Below are 20,603 nucleotides of genomic sequence, written 5' to 3'. Positions count from 1 at the left end.
TATTTAGGAGGGAGGATGAGTAGGATTTTGTGGCAAAGTAGATGTGAAAGGAAGAATGAAGAATTTAGGCAAATAATAAATGTGAATATTTACTGAGCATTTAATATCTGTAACACTTTGTCAGCCATCATGACAGTGCTCTATAAAATAGGAATTATCATCCCCATTTTCAGATGTAGAAACTGGTGCTCAGCCAGGCTGTGTAACTTGCCAAAGGTCACACAGCTTGTTCTGTCCCCAACCTGGTTTTCCTGTCTTCGGTCTTACCCTCTCCAGACCACCCTCCACACTGCCACAAGCTAGAGCTTCTGAAAATCCTTCCTGAAAACTCTCCAGTAGCCCTCTATCGTGTAGAGGATAAAATAAAGTCAAAACGCTTCCCAGTTGCACATAGAGTCCTTGGCTATCCAGTCCCTGCCACCCTCAACACTTCCCTGCCCCATTCTAAGGATCAGGCAGACAGGGTTGCTGGTGACTAACTCCTGAAGGGGCCCACCTCTCTTACAGTATGCACTAGTATGTGTGGGGAGCTGGTGGTGCACATCCCGCCCCGAAACCCTCACCTATTCTGACCCCTCTGCCTCCTGTACCTACCTCTACCCTGTTGCCTGACCACCTCCTACTCATCCTTCAAGTCTCAGCTTAAATGTCACTTCCTTTGTGACTTCCTTAGCCTTTTGTGATTCACCCTCAACCTCAGGTGGTTAGATCTTTACATGATATGCCCTGTCCCAGCATTTCCTAACATTTACCATGATGATAATTAAGTAATTGTTTTCATAACTACTGTTATAAAATTTCATAACTATTGTTACGTCAATATTAGTCTCTTCACTAGACTATCGGGCTTTTTGACAGAAGGACCCTAATGGAGGATACCCATTGCAGCTTTTTGTAACAACAAAAATGCCTGATTTGCAAGAAGCTCTGCAAAAGACACAGATGTCCTTTGGAAGATGGGTGTGTCCTTACTCATAATTATACCTTAAAAACCATTCTCAAAATGTTGGCTTCCTGACACCAAGATTCTTTTACTACCCGAGTCAGGAGCATTTCCCCTAGGGGACTGTAGTAATGATTCCACTATATTGGAAACTGGTCATATTATATTTCTCATGACACACAACAGAAAGGGAACAAAAGGTGTCCTAGTATTGTCTAGGATAATTAATCTTGATAGCTATTAAAGAACAAAAGTTCTGCTGAGTGCATCTGAAGGTCTCATTGGCTTTATTAAGCGATTCATGAATCTCGCAGCACCCCATCTAGGAAGTGGAGAGATGCTCTGAGAAGTCGTACAAAAATACAAGAATGTTATAGGAAGGAGGGTGTGGTGAGATATTTTTAGCAGAAAGAAAAGAAGGGTTTCTTTCAGGCAGAGTCAACTTCCCTTCCCTTGGGGGCAGTGGCAGGGGGTCTTATCCAGCAGATTAGTTCATCTTCTTTTGGAGACCAGAGCATTTCTGACTGGTTAAGATTACATTTCTATGGGAGATGGAAGTTGCAATTGTAACTGAACTCCAAGGGTTTGATGTCACTTGGGGTGCATCAAATTGAACACAAGGCAAGGAAATTTGTAGGCAGTGAACTTTTTATCACGTGGTACAAGTAAGGAGACAGGGAGATAGCTCTCAAAGCACTGTCTCTCTGTGGGGTTAGCACAGGGAGCTTTGATTTAGTGTATTAGTGGGCAGGGCAGGGAGCTTAGGCACTTCTGGTTCAACTGGGCAGGCCTAACATGTCCTCATGCTAGTGCCTACATCATTATGTTTAAAAAATAGCAGAAAACTGCCATAGAAGGAGATCTTAGTATTATAATGAACTAAAGGTAACTTCAGGACAATTTAGGGGGCTTCTGTGCAGGTGCTCAGCTCCAGCCCTGCTCAGACTGGCTCCGTAAGGAGAAACCAGGTGAAACACACCAGCTTCTACCGGCTATCAGGTGAACACTTAGTTGGGTGTCTCCTTGCCTGGAAGTGTAGGTTCTCTAAAACAAAACAGAACTGCTTTTTTCTGTTCCCCTCCTCCCTTCTGCTGATAGCTTTCAGCCCTCTTACTTGAGTAACTTTGCGTTGCATGCTGGTTAACACAGTTAGGTTACTATGAAGACCTGGTTTGGTAACTTGGCTTAAGTGACTCCATTTTGGTCCTGTGGTTTTCTTTTCCTTCTTTTCTTTTCTTTTTTTTTTTTCCTTTTCCAATCTAACACCACAGTGTTAGAGAACACCCTTCTCGTTTTCCTTGTTTGTAATATATTAAACAGACTCTCATTATCTACATTATTATACATAGTTGATCAAGCATAATATACACATCATTTCAGAACCAGTAATCAGTATCATTATGAGGAACACATCTTTGAAATACAGAATAGAGCCCCTGGGTGGCTTCATTGGTTGAGCATCTCCCTTCGGCTCAGGTCATGATCCCAGGGTCCTGGGATTGAGCCTGGCATGATCGTCCTGTCCTGGTTGGGCTCCCTGCTCAGTGGGGAGTCTGCTTCTTCCCCTCCCTCTGTCCCCCTTCTTCTCCACCCCATCCCTGTGCTTGTGCTCTCTCTTTCTCTCTCTCAAAAAAATAAAAAGAAATAAAATAAAAAGAAATACAAAATAATTTATGGACTGTACTTTTGTATTCTGTCTTCTAGTTTCTGTTCAAAATATAGTTTTCCAAAGTCATTTTGGTTTCCTACTCACTTCGTTCATTGTAGTTACGTTATTTATTTGTTAAAGAGGTAGGATCATTTGCTATAGTTTATATTTTATTTTGCATTCCCCCCACTACTTGGGGTATTAATTTTCCCCTTCTAACTCACAGTAATATTTATTCTTTGTGGTATACAATTATATAGGTTTCGGCAAATCCACAGGATTGTGTGAACATCAACACAGTGGTCACTGAACATGATCCACGCATGAACAGTGATCTTTGGTGTATAGTTCAATGTGTGTTGACAAATGCACACATTTAATGTAACCTGTGTTTCTGTCAAGATATAGAACATTCTCAGCTGGCCAGCCAGCAGGAAAGGTGAGCTAGAGGCTGAGCAGAGGGTGCTCCCCAGTGTACAAGCACTGATGATAGTGTGGAAGGAGCAGGTGGACGGGATGGAGGCCTTCAGGCACGTGGTGTGTGCCGGTGGTTTTCTTTTCAATACTATTATTGGAGAAAAGTGGTTTGCCCTCCCTCTCAGGGTTTTGTTTCATATGGAGGGAGCTCCTCTGGAGTAACACTCTTGGCCTCTCTCCCCAGAAGAGAAGTCAGTAACTTATCGGAAAATTTGAGAAGAACTAAGTGAGCACACTGGTTCAGCTCCTCCATGTCTTTCTTTGGCAATCGGACTGGCTACGGCAGCACGTGTTCTGTAGGACGTTTTCAAAGGTCTTGCCCCATCAGGGAAACCTTAGTTTTCTAGAATAATCTGTAACTGGGTAGGTAAGCCTCTCTTTATTTCTGGGGCTATTACAAAGTTCATCCAATTATATACATCACCTTCTCCAGTATTAGCTTTATCAATTAAAAAAAGGTAATATGGGGCGCCTGGGTGGCTCAGTGGGTTGGACCGCTGCCTTCGGCTCAGGTCATGATCTCAGGGTCCTGGGATCGAGTCCCGCATCGGGCTCTCTGCTCAGCAGGGAGCCTGCTTCTCTCTCTCTCTCTCTGCCTGCCTCTCTGCCTACTTGTGATCTCTGTCTGTCAAATAAATAAATAAAATCTTAAAAAAAAAAAAAGGTAATATGTTGACCTCTACCTTTTAATTGGTTTTGAGCTGGGGAGAGGAAGAGTGGGGGGCTATTTACTAAAGATCCACAGAACTTCAAGACCTAATTTCACTGGATTGGAAGCCTTATTAAATAAACAGGGAATAGAATTTGGGGATCTAACTAACATGTGAAGAGGCTTCTGGTGAGGTCAGGATGCACAGCTTGAGGTACGGACTTTAGTAAGCGTGTGTTCGTGACCGTGTGGCTTGTGGTCACTTGTGTGGAGCCATGGGGCTGGCTTGTTTATGGAGGCAGTTGGTTTTTATCAGTTGTAACTGGATGGGCAACTTTAGGTTTTTGGTGCCAGATATATGGGGTCTTTCCCTTGGTGGGTCCTCATGCCTCTCAGGACTTTATCCAAAGGTGAGGATCTGTTTTGATAGAGGCAGGGTGGTGGGCTGGCTTTAGGATGCAGGGGCAGGCCATTCCTGCCTTCAGCCAAAGTCGTCTGCTCCACGCAAGTAGGTGGCCTCAACATTTATAACAGCAGGATTGAGACAGATACCACCCTGGGCCAGGGTCCGAGGGCTGGGGCAGGGAGGGATGGCTTAGCTGACACTGGCCTCAGCAGGTGCCTGCTACACAGAATCTAGCAAATACCTGCTGGCCACACTGCTCTGAGAAAAGGCACAGCCATAGTAAAAATGAGAGCCTTGGGTGTAATGGCTGCCGTTTATCCTTGAAACACACAGCTGTTAGACTTAGCATTTGTGCGTGGGCCATGTAAGGACCACACAGAGATGCTGGTGGGCTGCACTGTCCTAATAAACAGGAGTAGCTGAAACCTTCCTGCTTCGTTCCTGGAGGAAAGAGTCCTTCTTAATATGAGCCTTTTAGACATGGGGCATACAGAACAATTGTTTACCAGTTGTATTATTGGTCAGTTGTATTATTGCTCCAAACCTGATCCAAAATAATGCCATTTTGAAATTACCCTACCCAAGAAAGGGAACCATGGAAAGACTAACCTCCTCTCACCCCATGTTAAGAAGACCAGGATGGGTGAATAAAGATGGGAAAAGGAGATGCATCTAGGTCCATCGCTCTTAAAGAAGGTATAAGAACAGGTAAGATGTCTGAATTTTTATTAGCTCAGAAATAGTGATTAGATCTTAACCAACTGAGCCACCCAGGCGTCCCAACAGTGATTAGATCTTAAATAAATCTAGAAAGAGATTAAAAAAAAAGTCCAGATTTCAGAGCTGACTGGAATGACTCCTTCAAAGGATACTAAATTTAGGAAACCATTAAGAGGCAGCTTCTCAAAATGAGAGATCATAGTGTAAGCAAATTATAAAGTTGTAGTTTACTTTTTTGTATGCCAAACATATTCTATTGACTTTATCTGTTTATCTACTGAGATCAGTAGCCACGAACACTCCAGTTCAACTCTACCAGGTTTTGACTCCAGTACCTGCAACTGCATGGGAATTCAAAACACTTTAAAAAAAAAAAAAAAAGCACAAAGCCAGTATGACACTCAAACTTTTTTCCTTAATATTATTTAATGTTCAGTTAGCATTTAAAAATTCAATTAGCCTGCAAATTTCCCAGATTATGTCATAATTTTTTTAGCCTATTTTTGGAATCAGAGTCCAAATAAGATACAATCATTAATATTAGTTTATAAGTTTTGTAGATCTCTTTTTATCTATACATTTACCTTCCACCTTTATTTTTCTTTAAAATTTATTAGCTGAGGAACCTGAGTTATTTATCCTGCAGGAGGTCCCACAGTAGGCATAGATTGCTTAGATATACTGAAAAATGTTTCTTTGTCTCATATATTGCTGGTGAATTAGTAGTTAGATCCAGAGATATGATCAGATTCAGATTTGATTTTTAATTTGACCCCCCTGGGGCAAAGTGGTCATTTCTCTGATAAATTTGAAAAGAAGGAGCTGGGTATGCTCAACACAGCTCCTCTGGCTCTTCTTAGCCAGACTCACCCTGGATATACATGTTCCATTCTCCTCCTCCATGAAGTAAGATTTAAAAGGGGTCTTCCCTGGATGGGGTACAGGATGGAGTGGGTGGGGAGGAGGGAGAGCTACAGTTTTCTTGTACAATCTATGAATGGGTGGGCTAGTTTCCCTGATCCTGGGGTTCAGGATCAAGAAGTCCAATTACTAAATGATAAAGCCACATCTATCAATATCAACTTATCAGTAGTGTTGTTATTTTGACCTCTCACTTACTTTATTCCTTTGCATTATTTCTCAATTGATTAAGATCTCAGAGAATGGGGTGGGTATTATTTATTGGAGCCTTTAAACTCTACAGCAACCACCAACGATAAATGGACTAGCTAGTTGTGTTAGATAAGCTTCTGTGCCTGCCTTGTCTACAGGTCATATTAAGAGTTGGCCATATTGGGCGCCCGGGTGGCTCAGTTGTTTAATCACCTGCCTTTGCTCAGGTCGTGATCCTGGGGTCCTCAGATGGAGCCCCACATTGGGCTCCTTGCTCACTGGGGAGTCTGCTTCTCCCTCTCCCTTTGCCCCTGCCCCCACTCCCACTCATGCTCGCTTGCTCTCTCTCAAATGAATAAATAAATAAAATCTTAAAAAAAAAAGTTGGCCATATTTACTGTATTCATCTCATTCCCTCACTCCTGGGCAATAGCTAACTGGGCCTGACCCAAAGCTGTCAGTTAGGTGCTCACTCTCTTTATCTTTCAGGAAATTCTCCTAAGACACAGTGACTTTAATCATTTGATAGTAGGTGCTTAAGCTGGATTGGAAGAGCCATTTTCTGGCCCTGTGCCTTGCTGATAAGTAGGCACAGAGACTCAGCTTCAGGAAAGGAGTATGGGGCAAGCACACAGATGTGGGGAGAGATAAACGATCAGGAGACCTTTGAGAATCAGAGGCAGAAGATGGGCTCTCTGACCTTCTTATTGTAGTCCCACAGGCTTTTTTTTAGATCTTACAGTCAGTGAGATAGTCACTTCTCCCTAGGTTGATGGTATGGAAGGAATTGTACTCACTGGACTTGCTGATGAGACAGCACTGTTAGTTTTCTGGAAGAACTTTCATGATAGGCTCACTTGGGGTAGAAGCTGAGAAGCCGAGGAATCTGAGTATGGACAAAACATTGGCTGGAGCAAGGAAAAGCGTTTTCTTAGTCTGGAGAGAAAAGGAAGAAAGAGAGTCAGAGTGTGTGGGGTAGAGTTTGTGATGTTGGTGTTAAATTTCCCATGACCAACCCTCTGAAACTTTAGAGTTCTGATCTCTTGAAACAGGAAGTTGTCAGTGTTCTTAGCGAAGACTGATGAAGGGTTTGTGCTTGACACCCAGATTCATTTGGAGGAATGAAGGCAGCCCAAGGGAGTATAGGAGCCCTGAGAGAGAGAGAGAGAGAGAGAGAGAGAATGTATAGAAGTAGATCAGAGTGTGTAGAACTTTGGGCTTGAAACTGAGGTTTAGAACTAACTAACCTGATGATATTGGTCACTTGGGATGTGGGCGTCCTTCACGTCCTCTTTTAGAAGGCAGGGTCCTGTAATCGACACAAAGACCCCAAAGCTTCGATCATATTGCTCCTCAAATTTGTCATCTTTGCCAGGCTATCCTATCATCATAGTTATGTCCCCCTGCCCTCAGGTAGCGGGTCACCACCAGGAGCTCCTTGTTACAGCTCACTTAGGTCTCTCTCCACGACCTCAAAGGAAGAGGTGTTTGGGGCAGATCTTCCTTCCCCTCACAGGTCTCTTCCTCTTGTCTCTCCCAAATTACCAGCAGCCTAAGTGATTATGTGCAGGTTTCTTCACCGAAGAGTTGAAGCAATTTCAGGAGGGAGAGTCAGTGTCAAAGAAGGGAAGGATATAGTGCTCCTAACTTTTTTTTTTTTTTGAGATTTTTTCTTTAGTTCTCAAAAGGATGCTATGTACAGATCCAGATCCTTCAGACTCCTTGGATTTTAGCTGGATAACTTTTTCTTCTCGGGCCTCCTTTTAAAATTTGTCCCATTTGAAACCCCACTAGTTTCCAGACCAGTCATAGGAAGGGATCTCACTTCTTGGGTCTTCTCTCTCTCCAAATTCACCATCCTTACCCCAGCCCAACATTCCTAGTCTCACTGTGCCAATCTGAGGGGAGCCTCAAGGACATTAAGCTAGTTCAAAATGAAGCCTGTTGTCACCCAAGTCTTGCAGAACTGTGTGTATAGGGGAGGAGGTGGTGCGTGGGAGGGAAGAACTCCTGAGTCTGAGTGGTTGTGGATTTAGGTCTTCCTGGCCAGATTTCCTTTTCCATATTCCTATATGTGTGAGCAGCAATCATGTCAGTTCATTTGATTAATAGAATTGTTATATTAGCTCATCTACTGCTCTCAGGAACAGACATTAATTTTTAGAGAGTACAATCTAGACTCATATTGAAAAAGGATATATTTCCTCAATTAGAAGGACATCTCGCCTTTTTCCCAGAGTGAGTGGGCCCCATTATTGTTCAGAAAAGAGGTCTGGTTTCTTTCCTGCTCTGCCTGGGAAGCTATTGAAAGAATAAATAAGCTATATTATCCTTTAATGGCTCCTCCCTCTTGGTAATTCAGGAAGGGCTCCAGACTCAATAAATTGTTTCAGTAGTCTTCTTTGGGAGCTGGGGTAGCTGCCAATTCTTTTATAATAAACCCACCTTCATTTATATTAACCAAGATAGTGTCTGTTCCTTGCAACCAATTGAACCTTGTCTAGAAGAGAAAGGGGTTTTGTCAAGTAGGTTTGCAAGCAATAGAGCCTCAAAGAATGTGCATACTCTCTAGCTTTGCCGCATGGTTTCAAGTGGCAAAGATTCTTTCATCCTGGGCAGAGCAGTGTGGTGAAGCCTGGCCAGCTTGAGTGGTCTTCTGCTTATTGCAAAAAAGTGACACCTGAGTAGCACCCAATATAATGCAGGCCTGAAGATTTATGGGTAGAATGTGAGGATCCCCTGGCATGACTTCTTGTTCTGCCATGTCTGGTAGTAAAGGTTACTTAAAATATTAGCGTAATTCTAGATTAATTCACCAAGGGTTCAAACTCTTCTGGTATGAAGATTTGTGTCAGTTCACCTAGTAAAGAAACTGTTAAGCAGTGTAAGTACTGGTTAAGAGCCTAGGCCACGTGAAATGCACTCTAGAGGATAGACAAATTAAAGATCAGTTTTACTTCTAAAATTCAACCATCAATTTCTCATCCAACTGCCATGGGATTTTATTTAAATTTAGCTTATTTTTATTTTATTTTGTATATGCTTTTTCAAGATTTTATTTATCTGAGAGAGAGAGTGCCGGGGGAGGGGCAGAGAGAGAGGGAGAAGGGAAGCAGACACCCTGCTGCACATGGAGACCAAGGCATGGCTCGTTTCCTGATGCTGGCCTCGATGATCTTCTGACACTGGGCTCAGTCCCAGGACCTAGAGATTATGACCTGAGCCAAAACCAAGAGTCCAGTGCTTAACCAACTGAGCCACCCAAGTGGCCTTGTAATGTTTAACTCAATCTGTTTCCTGAGTTTTTAATTCTAGTTGTAACCACCTTCTCCTCTCTCTCTTTCCCTCTTCCTCGTAACATTTGACATTTCAAATCTTTCCAATTTACTTTGCCCTCTCATTCTAATGGTCCTTGATTGACTGGAAGGATGTGAGAGGGAGTCCCTCACCTGAGGATCACGAGCTTCAGTCAAAGACTTGGTTAGTGTGTGCCACTTTCTGAGAGTTGTGTCAGGAGGTCTTTTATGCACCCCTTCCCCAAGATCCAGGTCCCACAAGGTTTGTGCGCTACATGGGGAAGCCAGGGTTTCCCAATGGTTATTGCTTTTGGTTTCAACCAAGACGCTATGTGTTGGCCTCTTGAGGCATCTTATAGAGGCTCAGGTCCTAGATTGAACCTGGGATCGTGATGGGGGGAGGGGCTTAAATTGTTCAGCCATAGAGAAAGCTTATCTCTGCCTCCCCTTCACTCATTGCGTAGATAAAACAAAGCAAGTCCTATGAGGAGCCTAAGCAAAGGGTTATTTCAGGGGAGGGAATGGACACAAAGCAAAGCAGTGCATTCCCTCCTTTCCTTTCTCAAATTTTGTTGTTGAGGTATCACCATAGTCTACAGGCTCTCCTTCAGGGTGGGCACATCTGGCAATGCATATGATGGTGACTCCTCTTGGACAGGTGAGCTGGCTTCCGGGTAACGCCAGGCAGCATCAGTGACACCAGCAGGAGGGTTCACTACTCCAAACACTGTAGTCCTGGCCTGTGACCAAACTCGGCCCATGTGCTGTGTTTCCCCCATTCCTGTCATTGCTTCTCACTGGTCTCTCTGTCCCCAGGTTGCCAATCAGAAGCAGGCACTTAATTCTCATGAACACATTTACTCCTAAGGCTGTCATTGCAAGCACAATTTATTTGCTTAGCAAAGCAAATTTTGTGTTTTCTTCAATTAACAAATCTGTATTGGGCACCTTCGTATTCCAGGCTCTTGGGTGCTTAGCATTTGTTCTAAACTAAGAACACAAATATCTGTGGTAACCAGTTGTGGGTAGGTGCAAGGTCACATTTACTTTTTTACTCAAAACTGCATGCTCCAATCTAAACATGTTTATCCTTCTCATAACCCTCACCTCCCTTTTCCAGGGTGAGGCAGTCTTGCAGTGAACATCCTGAGCATTTTTACAAGAAGGGATCTTGTTAACTTCAACAGTTATTACAATACTTCCCCCCAAAGGATAAGATCAACAATAATAGGGACATCTGAGGGGCGCAGTCACTAAGTGTCCGAGTCTTGATTTCAGCTCAGGTCGTGATCTCAGGATTGTGATATCAAGCCCTGAGTTGGACTCCTCACTCAGCGTGGAGACTGCTTGAGGGTCTCTCCCCCTCTCCCTTGCCCCTGCCACTCACACTCTCTCTAAAATAAATAAATAAATAATCAAAACAAGAACATTCCCACCATCAAGGTAAACCATGTTGAAAAGTATATATTTTTGACAGTGCTGATCCAGGTCCTGAAGCATTCCAGAAAGTACTCCAGAATGTATCCTTCTCTACCAATTTGAAATGGTCCCAAACACTGATGGAGGAAATCACTTCTCCACTAATGCTTTGTGATTTCATTCACACTGATCATCTCCTGCAGGATTTGGCTTTCAAGTGAAATGAAAGATTTCTTTGTGTCATCTCTCAGAGAAACCTGTGTTATTGTTATTGGTAGCATTTGGCGTGGCTCATTCACCCCCATAGTATTAACTAGAGTAGTTAATTCACTAGGGGTGGTATTAACTAGGGGTGTGTAGGTCAGTAGAGTAGCCACTTGCCACATGTGATGTTAAGCTTTTGAAACGTGGGTTGTGTGATTGGGGACTTAGTTTTCATTGTAATTTGTTTTATTTTTATTTTTTTTTACACAGGCTCCACACTGGGAGTGGGACTTGAATTTACCACCCTGAGATCAAGACCTGAGTTAAGAATCAGATGCTTAGCTGACTGAGGACCCCAGGTGCTCCCTTTACTTGTAATTTAAATTTAAACAGCAACATGTGGCTAGTAGCTGTCATGTTGGACAGTGTCAGGCTAGAGAAATCCCGAGACAAATTTAGGAAAACGGGTTTTGGATCACATTGTTGGTATTACGCTTTACCAGGTGGCACTCTTATCTGACTTCCCAAGAGTCCTTCAACCCCTACCTTAATTGCAAGGAACAATTTCCATTCTTTGTTGGAGGATTTACATTGTAACTCTACCACCTTTATAAGTACAGTAGCATCCAGAAGTTACAGTTCTCTATTTTTATAAACTTTCTTATTCTAGTTGGAACCATGTAAGTATATGGTTTCCTCAATATATTGCACAAATTTTCCAGTCATGGAAGTATTGGTCAGTAAATATTTCCTTTTTCTTTCTCTTTTCCCACTCTCTCTCTCCCCTCCCCCCTCCCCTCCCCCACCCTTCCTGCCTTCCTCTTTGTCCCCCGCCCCCATGCCCCACCTACGGCCATCCTTCTTTCCTTTCCCTCTTTCTTTCTTTTTAAACATAAATCTCTAGCCCATATCAGTAGGACCGCTCCAGTCCCCTCTTGCATTCCCCCACCTACATTAGCTTCCAAGCTAACTGAACTTTGGCTGACTCTCGTGCCTCCAAGACCAGCCCCATCTCCTCCCCCTGGTCTCACTACTTAGTCCAGGGCCTGAAGCAGCCCTGGGTACCCCTGTGGGGTGAGAGAGCTTAGATGTGGCTTAGATGTAACTTGGTGACAACAGGTTGTCTTAACCCTTATGTCCTGACGGTTCAATTAATATTTCCTTCATCTAACTCCCCACAATAAGGAGGAGTCATGATTAATCTGCAGCTCCCACAAACAGGCAAATTAATTAGCTGGCAGTGGACTCATTTTGTATAGTATATTACCTCCATGAGATTCAGTGCATTACTGTGATACTATCCCATTTTACAGGACAGGGGGTGATACCAAAAAGCTGGGGTACCAGCCTCAAGGACAATCTCATCAGTCTTAGGGATCCTTCTCACTCTTGGAGTAAGTGTGTAAGCTTGCAGACCTATCAAAACATGGTTACCCTTTTTAGAGCCTCACCACTGCCATACCTGGCTGGGTTGGTACATGATTATTCATACAGTCTGGTTCTGAGAGCTTTCTCTTCTGCTTCTAGAATCCACTGGATCCGAATAGGATAAGAAATATTTAATAGGGTACTTTGTGTTGCGCAGTACTGCTAAACGATGCCAGTTGCCTTCGAGCAGGATGGGATGACAGAGCCAAGGCTGTTCTCTGCCAGGGTAAAGCTTACTTCTCTCACTTCCCTAGCTGAATTGATTAGCAACTCTCTCCTTTTTTAGACACCAAACAAATGAGTTATTTTTCAAACAAAATCTTACAACTAAGCACCACCAACTCATGCAGTGCTGAATCTTATAAGCCACATTGTTTCCAAGTTGTGATAGATTCTGGGGGGCTCATAATGGCTTCTCCTTCCTTGGGCCCAGCCTGAGATAAATGGGGGGGTGGGGGTGTGTGTCTTTGTACTAAGACAAATATGGCTACAGGACCCCAACTATACAGAGTTTCCCGGTAGTCGCCACTGGTCTGAATCACTGCCCATGGCATCATAGTGCAGCCTGTCCTCCAGGCCCCATCGCATCTCTCTGTCTAAAGGGCTGCCCTGTGAGAGGTAGGGCACACCATTCCCTAACAATCTGCCCTGTCCTTTATTATGTGGGTGGCAGAATATGGTCATGGATCAGAGGCTGTAGTTGAGAAAGGCCATAGAGCTGAAGGTAGAGGGTTGCAGTGGTTTGTTTGTGGCTCTGTGGTTATTTGGTGAAGAATGCAAGCTCAGATCCAGGCGAAGCTAAGGCCTTCCCTGTCAGAGCCCACTGAGTTCCTCAAATTACAGAAGGAGGTTCAATAGAGTCTATTCAGTAATTGTTCTAGGCTTTTTGCCTTTTGGAATGTCCCAGGACATTTTTGCAGGAAAAGCTCAACTCCCACGTCCTGACTGTTGGCACATACTCCAGAACCATGGGCTTCTGCCAACCTCGGTCTCATCCCAGGTGTGTGGTACTCGGATGTGCCTCAGCCAAAGCATCCATCCGTGGCATACTGATTTACCTCATTGTTAACATTTTTCTGCCCCTAATCCTTTTGGTAGGTGTCTCTCTGTATAATGGTTTCCTAGGGCTGCCATAACAAATGTCCACAAACTTAGTGGCTTAAAACAATAGAAATTTATTCCCTTCTAGTTCTGGAGGGCAGAGGTCCAAATCAGTGTTGGTAGGGCTACACACCATTGGAGGTTCGGAAGGAGAATCTCTGATGACTGCTGGCAATCCTCAGTGTTCATTTTTTTGGTGACTGCTTTCCAATCTCTGTCTCAATCTGCATAACACCTTTTTCTTTTTCTGTAGCTGTATTTTCTCCTTTTCTTACATGGGCACCATTCACTGGATTTAGGACCCATTTTAAAACTAGGATGGTCTCTGATAAGACTCAACTACCAGATAAGGTCACATTCACAGATATCAGAGTTTAGAACTTGGACATATCTTTTTTGGGGATGCTATTCAACTCACCAAAAATATGAGAAAATAATAGTGGTTTGATTTAATAGCATGCCTGATTTTTATAAAAAGGCATCCCCAAACCTCTTGGTTATAGTATACCATTCCAGGATCTTCCATCCATTTGGGGATTTTGATTTCTGGATTCAATTCAGATTCTTACTTCCTGTTGCCCCAAACTTACAGCTCTCTTAATTGTCAGTGACACAGAGCTCTGTCATTGTGTAGAATGGCCTTACCCCTTCCGTAGACAGGATGTCTATGACAAAGGGTGGAAGGTAGTGCCTGTCCACTGAGGGTCATTCCCTGTTAAATGCATGGTTCTGCCTGTGTTGCACATTGTTACTTTTGATTCAAGAATTAAGTCCCTGAAGGATGCCCCAGTTTGTCTGGGCAGCTGAAGGTGAGGTTCAGGGTCATGGATGATTCTTGTATTATTAACTAACATAGCCATCCCTCATCCTTTCTTAGATCCCCCTGACCCATTTAATAATTAAAGACTGTTAGTCTGTATTGCAACGTGAGAGAGCATTCCCATTTACAAAACAGCCCTGCAAGCTCCAGTGAATCTTTCCACTAGCTTTTGTGGTAGAATCACAATCAGTTGTTTTTCAAAAACAACATAATTCTCAGAGTCTGGAAGCATTGACTTAATCTAAAACTCCAAGTATTTCTGCTATATTTTTCCTGCTTGGATCTGCCTCTTTCCCTCCCTGCCCCAAATCATCTGTGAGAGAGGCAGAAATTACAGAGACCTCACGTCTTATCTTTCTTTCTGACTTACAGGGCACCAGGGGTAGAACTGGCCAGACTGTGACTTGTGACCTGGCCAGGGCCAGTTACCAAAGCTTCTCTGAACCCTATTCAAAGTACATGGCCTTTTTGGATAATCCAAGAGATGGAATGTGTAAGAATTCCAAGGTGGAGCATATGCCAACTCTAAAACCCAAACACCCCATTAGCAGCTGTTCTTTGTTGTTGTGGGAGGTAATTATTGCATACGCTTTCCTACCTGTTGCAGGCTTAAGTGCCACTACTTCTTAACCTGTCTGCTGGATTCCTTGTAGCTGGTCCCCTCCCCAGAACTGATGGTGCTTACTCTTTCAGTGACTCTGCCACTTTTGTTTCAGGGGATTTTTGGAACATCATATAGTAGGGCACCTGACCGCTGAGAAAAGAAGAAAAAAAACCAAGGATGCAGAATGATACCACCTGAGTCACCATAACCTGTTCTGTAGCTCTCAGAGATTTCCTTTTACCCTCATCTCATTGAAAGTGAAGGGAACATCCAACTGTTCTTGATACTGGCAGAGACAGAGAGCTGTCTGTGAGCAGATCTTTGTTAAGCAGTATATTCTAGGCCCTGTGAAAAGTACAGTGGATTTTCTTTTTTTTTTTTTTTAAATAGAGCCATTTTTTTTCCTCATAGTATGCCAAATTCTAGGAAGGGGATGGGCCAGTGTATTTCGTTTTTGTTTTTGTTTTTTTTTTTTAAGATTTTATTTATTTATTTGACAGAGATCACAAGTAGGCAGAGAGGCAGGCAGAAGAGAGAGAGGAGGAAGCAGGCTCCCTGAGGAGCAGAGAGCCCAATGCGGGGCTCGATCCCAGGACCCTGGGAATCATGACCTGAGCCGAAGGCAGAGGCTTTAACCCACTGAGCTACCCAGGTGCCCCAACCTTGTTTCAGGATTTTAAAGGGTGTGTTGGCCCTACCACCATAGCATTCCACAAATTTTTGCAAGATCCATTATATTTGGGCAACTGTTAATTTAATTGTCTACATCCGCAAGGTGTCTTCAGGCTCTATTAACTTTTCCTGCAGAGAATTTCATACTTCCCACAGAATTAACTGGGGAGGCCATTGAGGGGAGTAACCTATGTAAAGGGATACTGTGAAATGATGGTGATTAATTAATGGATATCTTAGTTTCCCTGGGTTATTAAATTACCACAAACTGTAGCTTAAAACAACAGAAATATATTCTACCAGAGTTCTGGGAGGCTGAAAGTCTGAAATCAAGGTGTTGCTGGGCCATGCTCCCTCCAAAGCTTCTAGGGAAGAACTCTGAATGTGTCTTGCAGCTTCTAGTCTCTCCAGGCATTCCTTGGCTTCTGGCAGCGTAACTCCAGTCTCTGTCTCCATTATTACATGGCATTCTGTGTGCCTCATGTCTTCTTCTTTTTATTTTATTTTTTTTTCCCTCATGTCTTCTTATAAGGACACCATTCCTATTGGATTAAGGTCCTCTGTTTCTTTAGTATGATCTCCTCTTAACTTGATTACATCTGCAAAGACCCTGTTTCCAAATAAGAACATATTCATGGGCATCAGAGGTTAGGACTTGAACATACCTTTTTCAGGAGACACAAAAAAACCTACTCCAGTGGGTTTCTACTTTTTAAGCCCACACCAAGGAGTTTGAGGGAGTAGTTGCAGCCACACCCCAGAAGTCTTTAAGATCAGGTTACACTGCCTTAGAGGGTTTCATTCTGCATCTTTGTTTTCTTTTTTCCTTATCCTAATTGGAAACTGCAACATGGTTTCTTCTTGGATACTCCATGATCAAGGTTACACGACCATAATTTCTATCAGTCTGGGCTTTGTTAACTCAGAGCATTCTTCTGGGTTGCCTCAAGTTATTTTTATCCATCTCAAGGGCTTCACTTTTCCAACATCAGTCAGTTCCTATTACTTTTATACCTAAGGTTTTAGAGAGACCCATAGAATCATCAGTAGCTTTATTGCTAAGTTTTAAGCTCCTCCTTGCTCTGCATATCCAGAGAGGGATTTAGCAGGTCTTTAAAAATACCTACCCATGTAGTCTTGCTTCTAAATGCACTGGACTCCCTTAGCATTACTCCTCAAAGCTGATGATTCTTTCACAGCCTTTCTCTAGAAGATAATTTTAATTGACTAATTCTAGCAGTGCTGAGATATCCACTTTTCCTCCCATACCATCCATGTTTCTAGGGAAGGGCAAGAAGTAGGCCTAATTTGTTAAAATGTAATTTTCAGCTCTCTTGTCACCGCTGGGTGAAGGAACCCAGGCTAAACCTTACCAATTCAGGATACTTTCCTAGCCATATAATTTCGTTCTGGAATGGCCATGTAACCCAGTAGAAGGCAAGTGGATTCTGGGAGGCTTCTGGGAAATAGATGTCCTAAATTTTATTTATTTTTTTAAAGATTTTATTTGTTTGACAGAGAGAGAGAGAGAGAGAGAGATATCACAAGTAGGCAGAGAGGCAGGCAGAGAGAAAGAGGGGCTCTACCCCAGGACCCTGAGGACTACAACCTGAGCTGAAGGCAGAGACTTAACCCACTGAGTCACCCAGGTGCCCCAGATGTCCTAAATTTTAAGATGGGCCCTTCTTTTCTCTTGACCTTGTATACTGATATAAGACCTGAAACTGCTGTAGCCTCCTTATGCCTAGTTTGGGGATAAAGCTGACTCCTGAAATGAAGCTGCACAGTTTAGAGAATGGTAAAGAACTAGATTTGAAGCTGTGACTGACCTACATTTAATCATCACTCTACAATGGGCTTTTCCAATTAGGTGCAGATTGGGTTTCTTGTTTCTAAGAACTAAACTGGGTTTTCTATTCCCCTGGTTTGAAAGCATTTTATCTGGCACATCCTGATGGGTCTGTCTGAGCAGATGGAACGTCCAATGGTAGAGACAACGAAGGGAGTCTTTCCTCGGTGTTAAGCACAGGGCTCAAGCTCCATAACCTCCTGTTTGTAGAAGTCAGTCATCAACTTAGCATCCCCAGAAATCTGGCAATAGCTGCCATCCTCTGGGGTATTTTTGTGTCCGACTGCAGCTCCCTTGCATTAACTATGCCCAGTGATAGTTATGGTTTCTTCCATAGTTATCAAGTGGCCCTCACAGACTGGGTGAGGAGAGGGGTCAGGATCAATGGATTGCTTGGACTCCTGAGCCTATAGTCAGTTTACCACATTTTGCTAAAGACAGGAGAGGGCATTTTCCAATCTGATGGCATTACCAATTCATGAGCCACCGTAACTGGACCTTCTAGGGACACACTCTCTCCCTCTACAGCAGCAGTTTCAAATTTTCTTCATCCTTTGCAGATATTCTCAGCTATTTCTAGAGAAAATTAAACAAACAAACAAACAAACTCCAGGCTGGAGCCACAACCAACCTGCACGGAAACAAAGACATACCAGCACCTACAATAACCCTTTTAAGGGTTCAAAGGAAGAGCTGTCTTGCCTGCCCTCCAGGCTTAGGGTGTAAGAGCTAGGTGTGGCTGGGGCTTTACCACTGAAGCACCAAAAAAAGGGAGGTATGACAACTAGAAGAAAGAAAACAGGGCAAAGCTACCCAACAGTAAGAACTAGAGAGGCAGTAAAGGAGGCCTGTGGCTAAACCCTGGCGATGACTATTTGGAAAATACCAGAGGATGCCCCGCCTGCCGGTGCGCACGGAGCAGCCTGTGTGGTCAGGAAGCGAGGCCAACACCCTAAACAGTCTTGAGTCTGTATGTGTAGCATCGCACAGCCTCCCTGCCTACCGCGCCCAACCCCGGGGGGCACGAATACAGTCCTCAGGGGCGTGGGAGGCCAAAGGCCGTGGCTGTGGAAGCCCCTCAGGTTATCCTTGTGCCGTGCTTACATAGTTTCTCTACCCACTCGATGTGCACAACATAATTTTCCACGGCTCACCCTCTGCAGTGGTGGGAGTACATTCCAGAAAGAGGCACACCAGAGAACTGTGGCGAAGGAGGGGAATTCAAACTTACAGGGAGAGAGTTTGGGGAAGGGGGGCGGATACGAGGCCGACCAGCTTCCCTGCAAAGGCCCCCCGGGGCGGAGCAGCAGAAGGGGGGGCGCTTCCGAAGGACCCCGCCGCCGCCATCCCGCCCCCGCTCCCCTTCCCGCCTCCCGGGAGGGCCCGCTCCGCCTGCCTGAGTCACGGCTGGAGCTGGGGAGGAGCCGGGGAAAGGAGGCCCCAGCCCAGAGTGCAGCCCGCGGCCGAAGGGAGAGCAGGCAGGACGGTCGGGGATCATGGGGGAGAGCGCGCTGGAGCCGGGGCCTGTGTCCGCAGCAGCGGCTGGGGGCCCGGTGCATGCCGTGACGGTGGTGACGCTGCTGGAGAAGCTGGCCACCATGCTGGAGGCGCTGCGGGAGCGGCAGGGGGGCCTGGCTCAGAGGCAGGGCGGCCTAGCGGGCTCTGTGCGCCGCATCCAGAGCGGCCTGGGCGCGCTGAGCCGCAGCCACGATACCACGAGCAACACACTGGCGCAGCTGCTGGCCAAGGCGGAGCGCGTGGGCTCACACGCGGATGCCGCGCAGGAGCGCGCGGTGCGCCGCGCGGCCCAGGTGCAGCGGCTGGAGGCCAACCACGGGCTGCTCGTGGCGCGCGGGAAGCTCCACGTCCTGCTCTTCAAGGTCAGTGACCTTAGGCGTCCCCCGCCTCCCGACCACCATCTGGGGCCTCCTTCCCTCCCGTCCCCCGCCTGGCTACCACACCCGCATTCTTCACCCCACCCGGCGGAGCGGACTTCCAGAGCCGCACCCACTTCCCACCACGCTGCCCCATTCCCTGAACCCAGCCTGGCCAACCAGAGTTCGCCCAGCTCAGCTCAGGCCACGTCCACCGAATTTGCTCCAAGTCGCAGCCCATCCCCGAATGGTGGCGGAAGTGCGTCCCGCGACAGTTCGACAGTTCTCTGTCTCCGATTCTTGCCCCTGCTACCACCATCCTGTGTAAGCAGGTCCCACATACTTTGCAAACGTTAGTAGTTCGCCCAGTAGCTCTTCCTCCCTCTCCCTGCTGCCCCCTACTTTCCCACGCCTCCCTTCGCTTTGCCACTCGGGCTGAGGAGGCCAGGGGTGGGGCGGGTTCCCCGGTGTAGTTATGGAGTGAGACTTATGCCGCTGCGCGGGGTAGGGGACTGCCAGTGTCAGCGCTGTGTTCATCACATGCAGGAGGAGGCCGAAATCCCAGCCAGCGCCTTCCAGAAGGCGCCAGAGCCCTTAGGCCCAGCCGACCAGTCCGAGCCCGGCCCAGAGCAGCCTGAGGGTGAAGTTGAGGAGAGCTCGGACGAGGAGCCCGTGGAGTCCAGGGCTCGGCGGCTGCGGCGCACCGGGTTGCAGAAGGTACAGAGCCTGCGAAGAGCCCTGTCCGGCCGGAAAGGCCCTGCAGCACCAACGCCCACGCCGGTCAAGCCACCTCGCCTTGGGCCTGGCCGGAGCGCTGATGGCCAGCCTGATGCCCGGCCGGCACTGGAGCCCAACCTGGAGTCAGAACCTCCACAGGACACCGAGGAAGATCCCGGGAGACCTGGGGCAGCGGAAGCCGCAGTGCTTCAAATAGAGAGCGCAGCCTAATGGCTGGTGCCTCTCCGGTGCCTATGCCCAGTCCCAAAATAAATCCTCCCTTTCAGAATGCAGCCTTCACACCCAAATAAGGAGTGAATCCTGCATCCACAGCCCCGCTCTGACTTGCCTCTCCCAGTTCCTTGAGGCTAGACTGTCCTCTGAGAGAGGAGCAGCCACTCTAACCTGCTTGCCCCCACTGTCAATAAAAGTACCCTCACCTAATCCGGACTCCATGTGAAGGGGCGGGGGGGGGGGGGCGCGGAGGGGGGGAGCCTGCAAGGCCCAAGACAGATGTTAGAACCTGGAATGTGGCTTCAACTTCAGAAAGATCACTGAGTCGTTTCTTAGGTTCCCAGTGAATCTTGGGCTCTGGTGAGTGGCACATAGAAATACCCTGTTGGCCACCTGCCTCTAGAACACTTTACTCCCGGAGAAGCAGCC

General features: G+C 45.8%; 1 protein-coding gene and 1 long non-coding RNA gene across 2 annotated transcripts in view; both read left to right on the top strand.

The window, feature by feature from the left end:
* LOC116598611 overlaps positions 1 to 11,655 on the top strand; it is a 39,255-nt gene extending 27,600 nt beyond the window's left edge. The window contains exon 3 of the long non-coding RNA XR_004289115.1: positions 11,146 to 11,655. This is a non-coding gene — a long non-coding RNA (uncharacterized LOC116598611). The remainder of the gene's footprint in view (positions 1 to 11,145) is intronic.
* A 5,563-nt stretch (positions 11,656 to 17,218) lies between these two features.
* Positions 17,219 to 20,384, top strand: CAVIN3 (caveolae associated protein 3). Its single transcript, XM_032357667.1, has 2 exons — positions 17,219 to 19,229; positions 19,770 to 20,384. The coding sequence occupies exons 1-2, from the start codon at positions 18,846 to 18,848 to the stop codon at positions 20,169 to 20,171; spliced, it is 786 nt and encodes a 261-aa protein (XP_032213558.1). The 5' UTR covers positions 17,219 to 18,845; the 3' UTR covers positions 20,172 to 20,384.
* The last annotated feature ends 219 nt before the right edge of the window (positions 20,385 to 20,603 follow it).

This window comes from Mustela erminea, chromosome 9 (genome assembly GCF_009829155.1).
Source record: "Mustela erminea isolate mMusErm1 chromosome 9, mMusErm1.Pri, whole genome shotgun sequence".
Taxonomy (NCBI): domain Eukaryota; kingdom Metazoa; phylum Chordata; class Mammalia; order Carnivora; family Mustelidae; genus Mustela; species Mustela erminea.
Note: the sequence above shows the minus strand (reverse complement) of the source record. Positions and strands in the feature narration are given on the sequence as shown.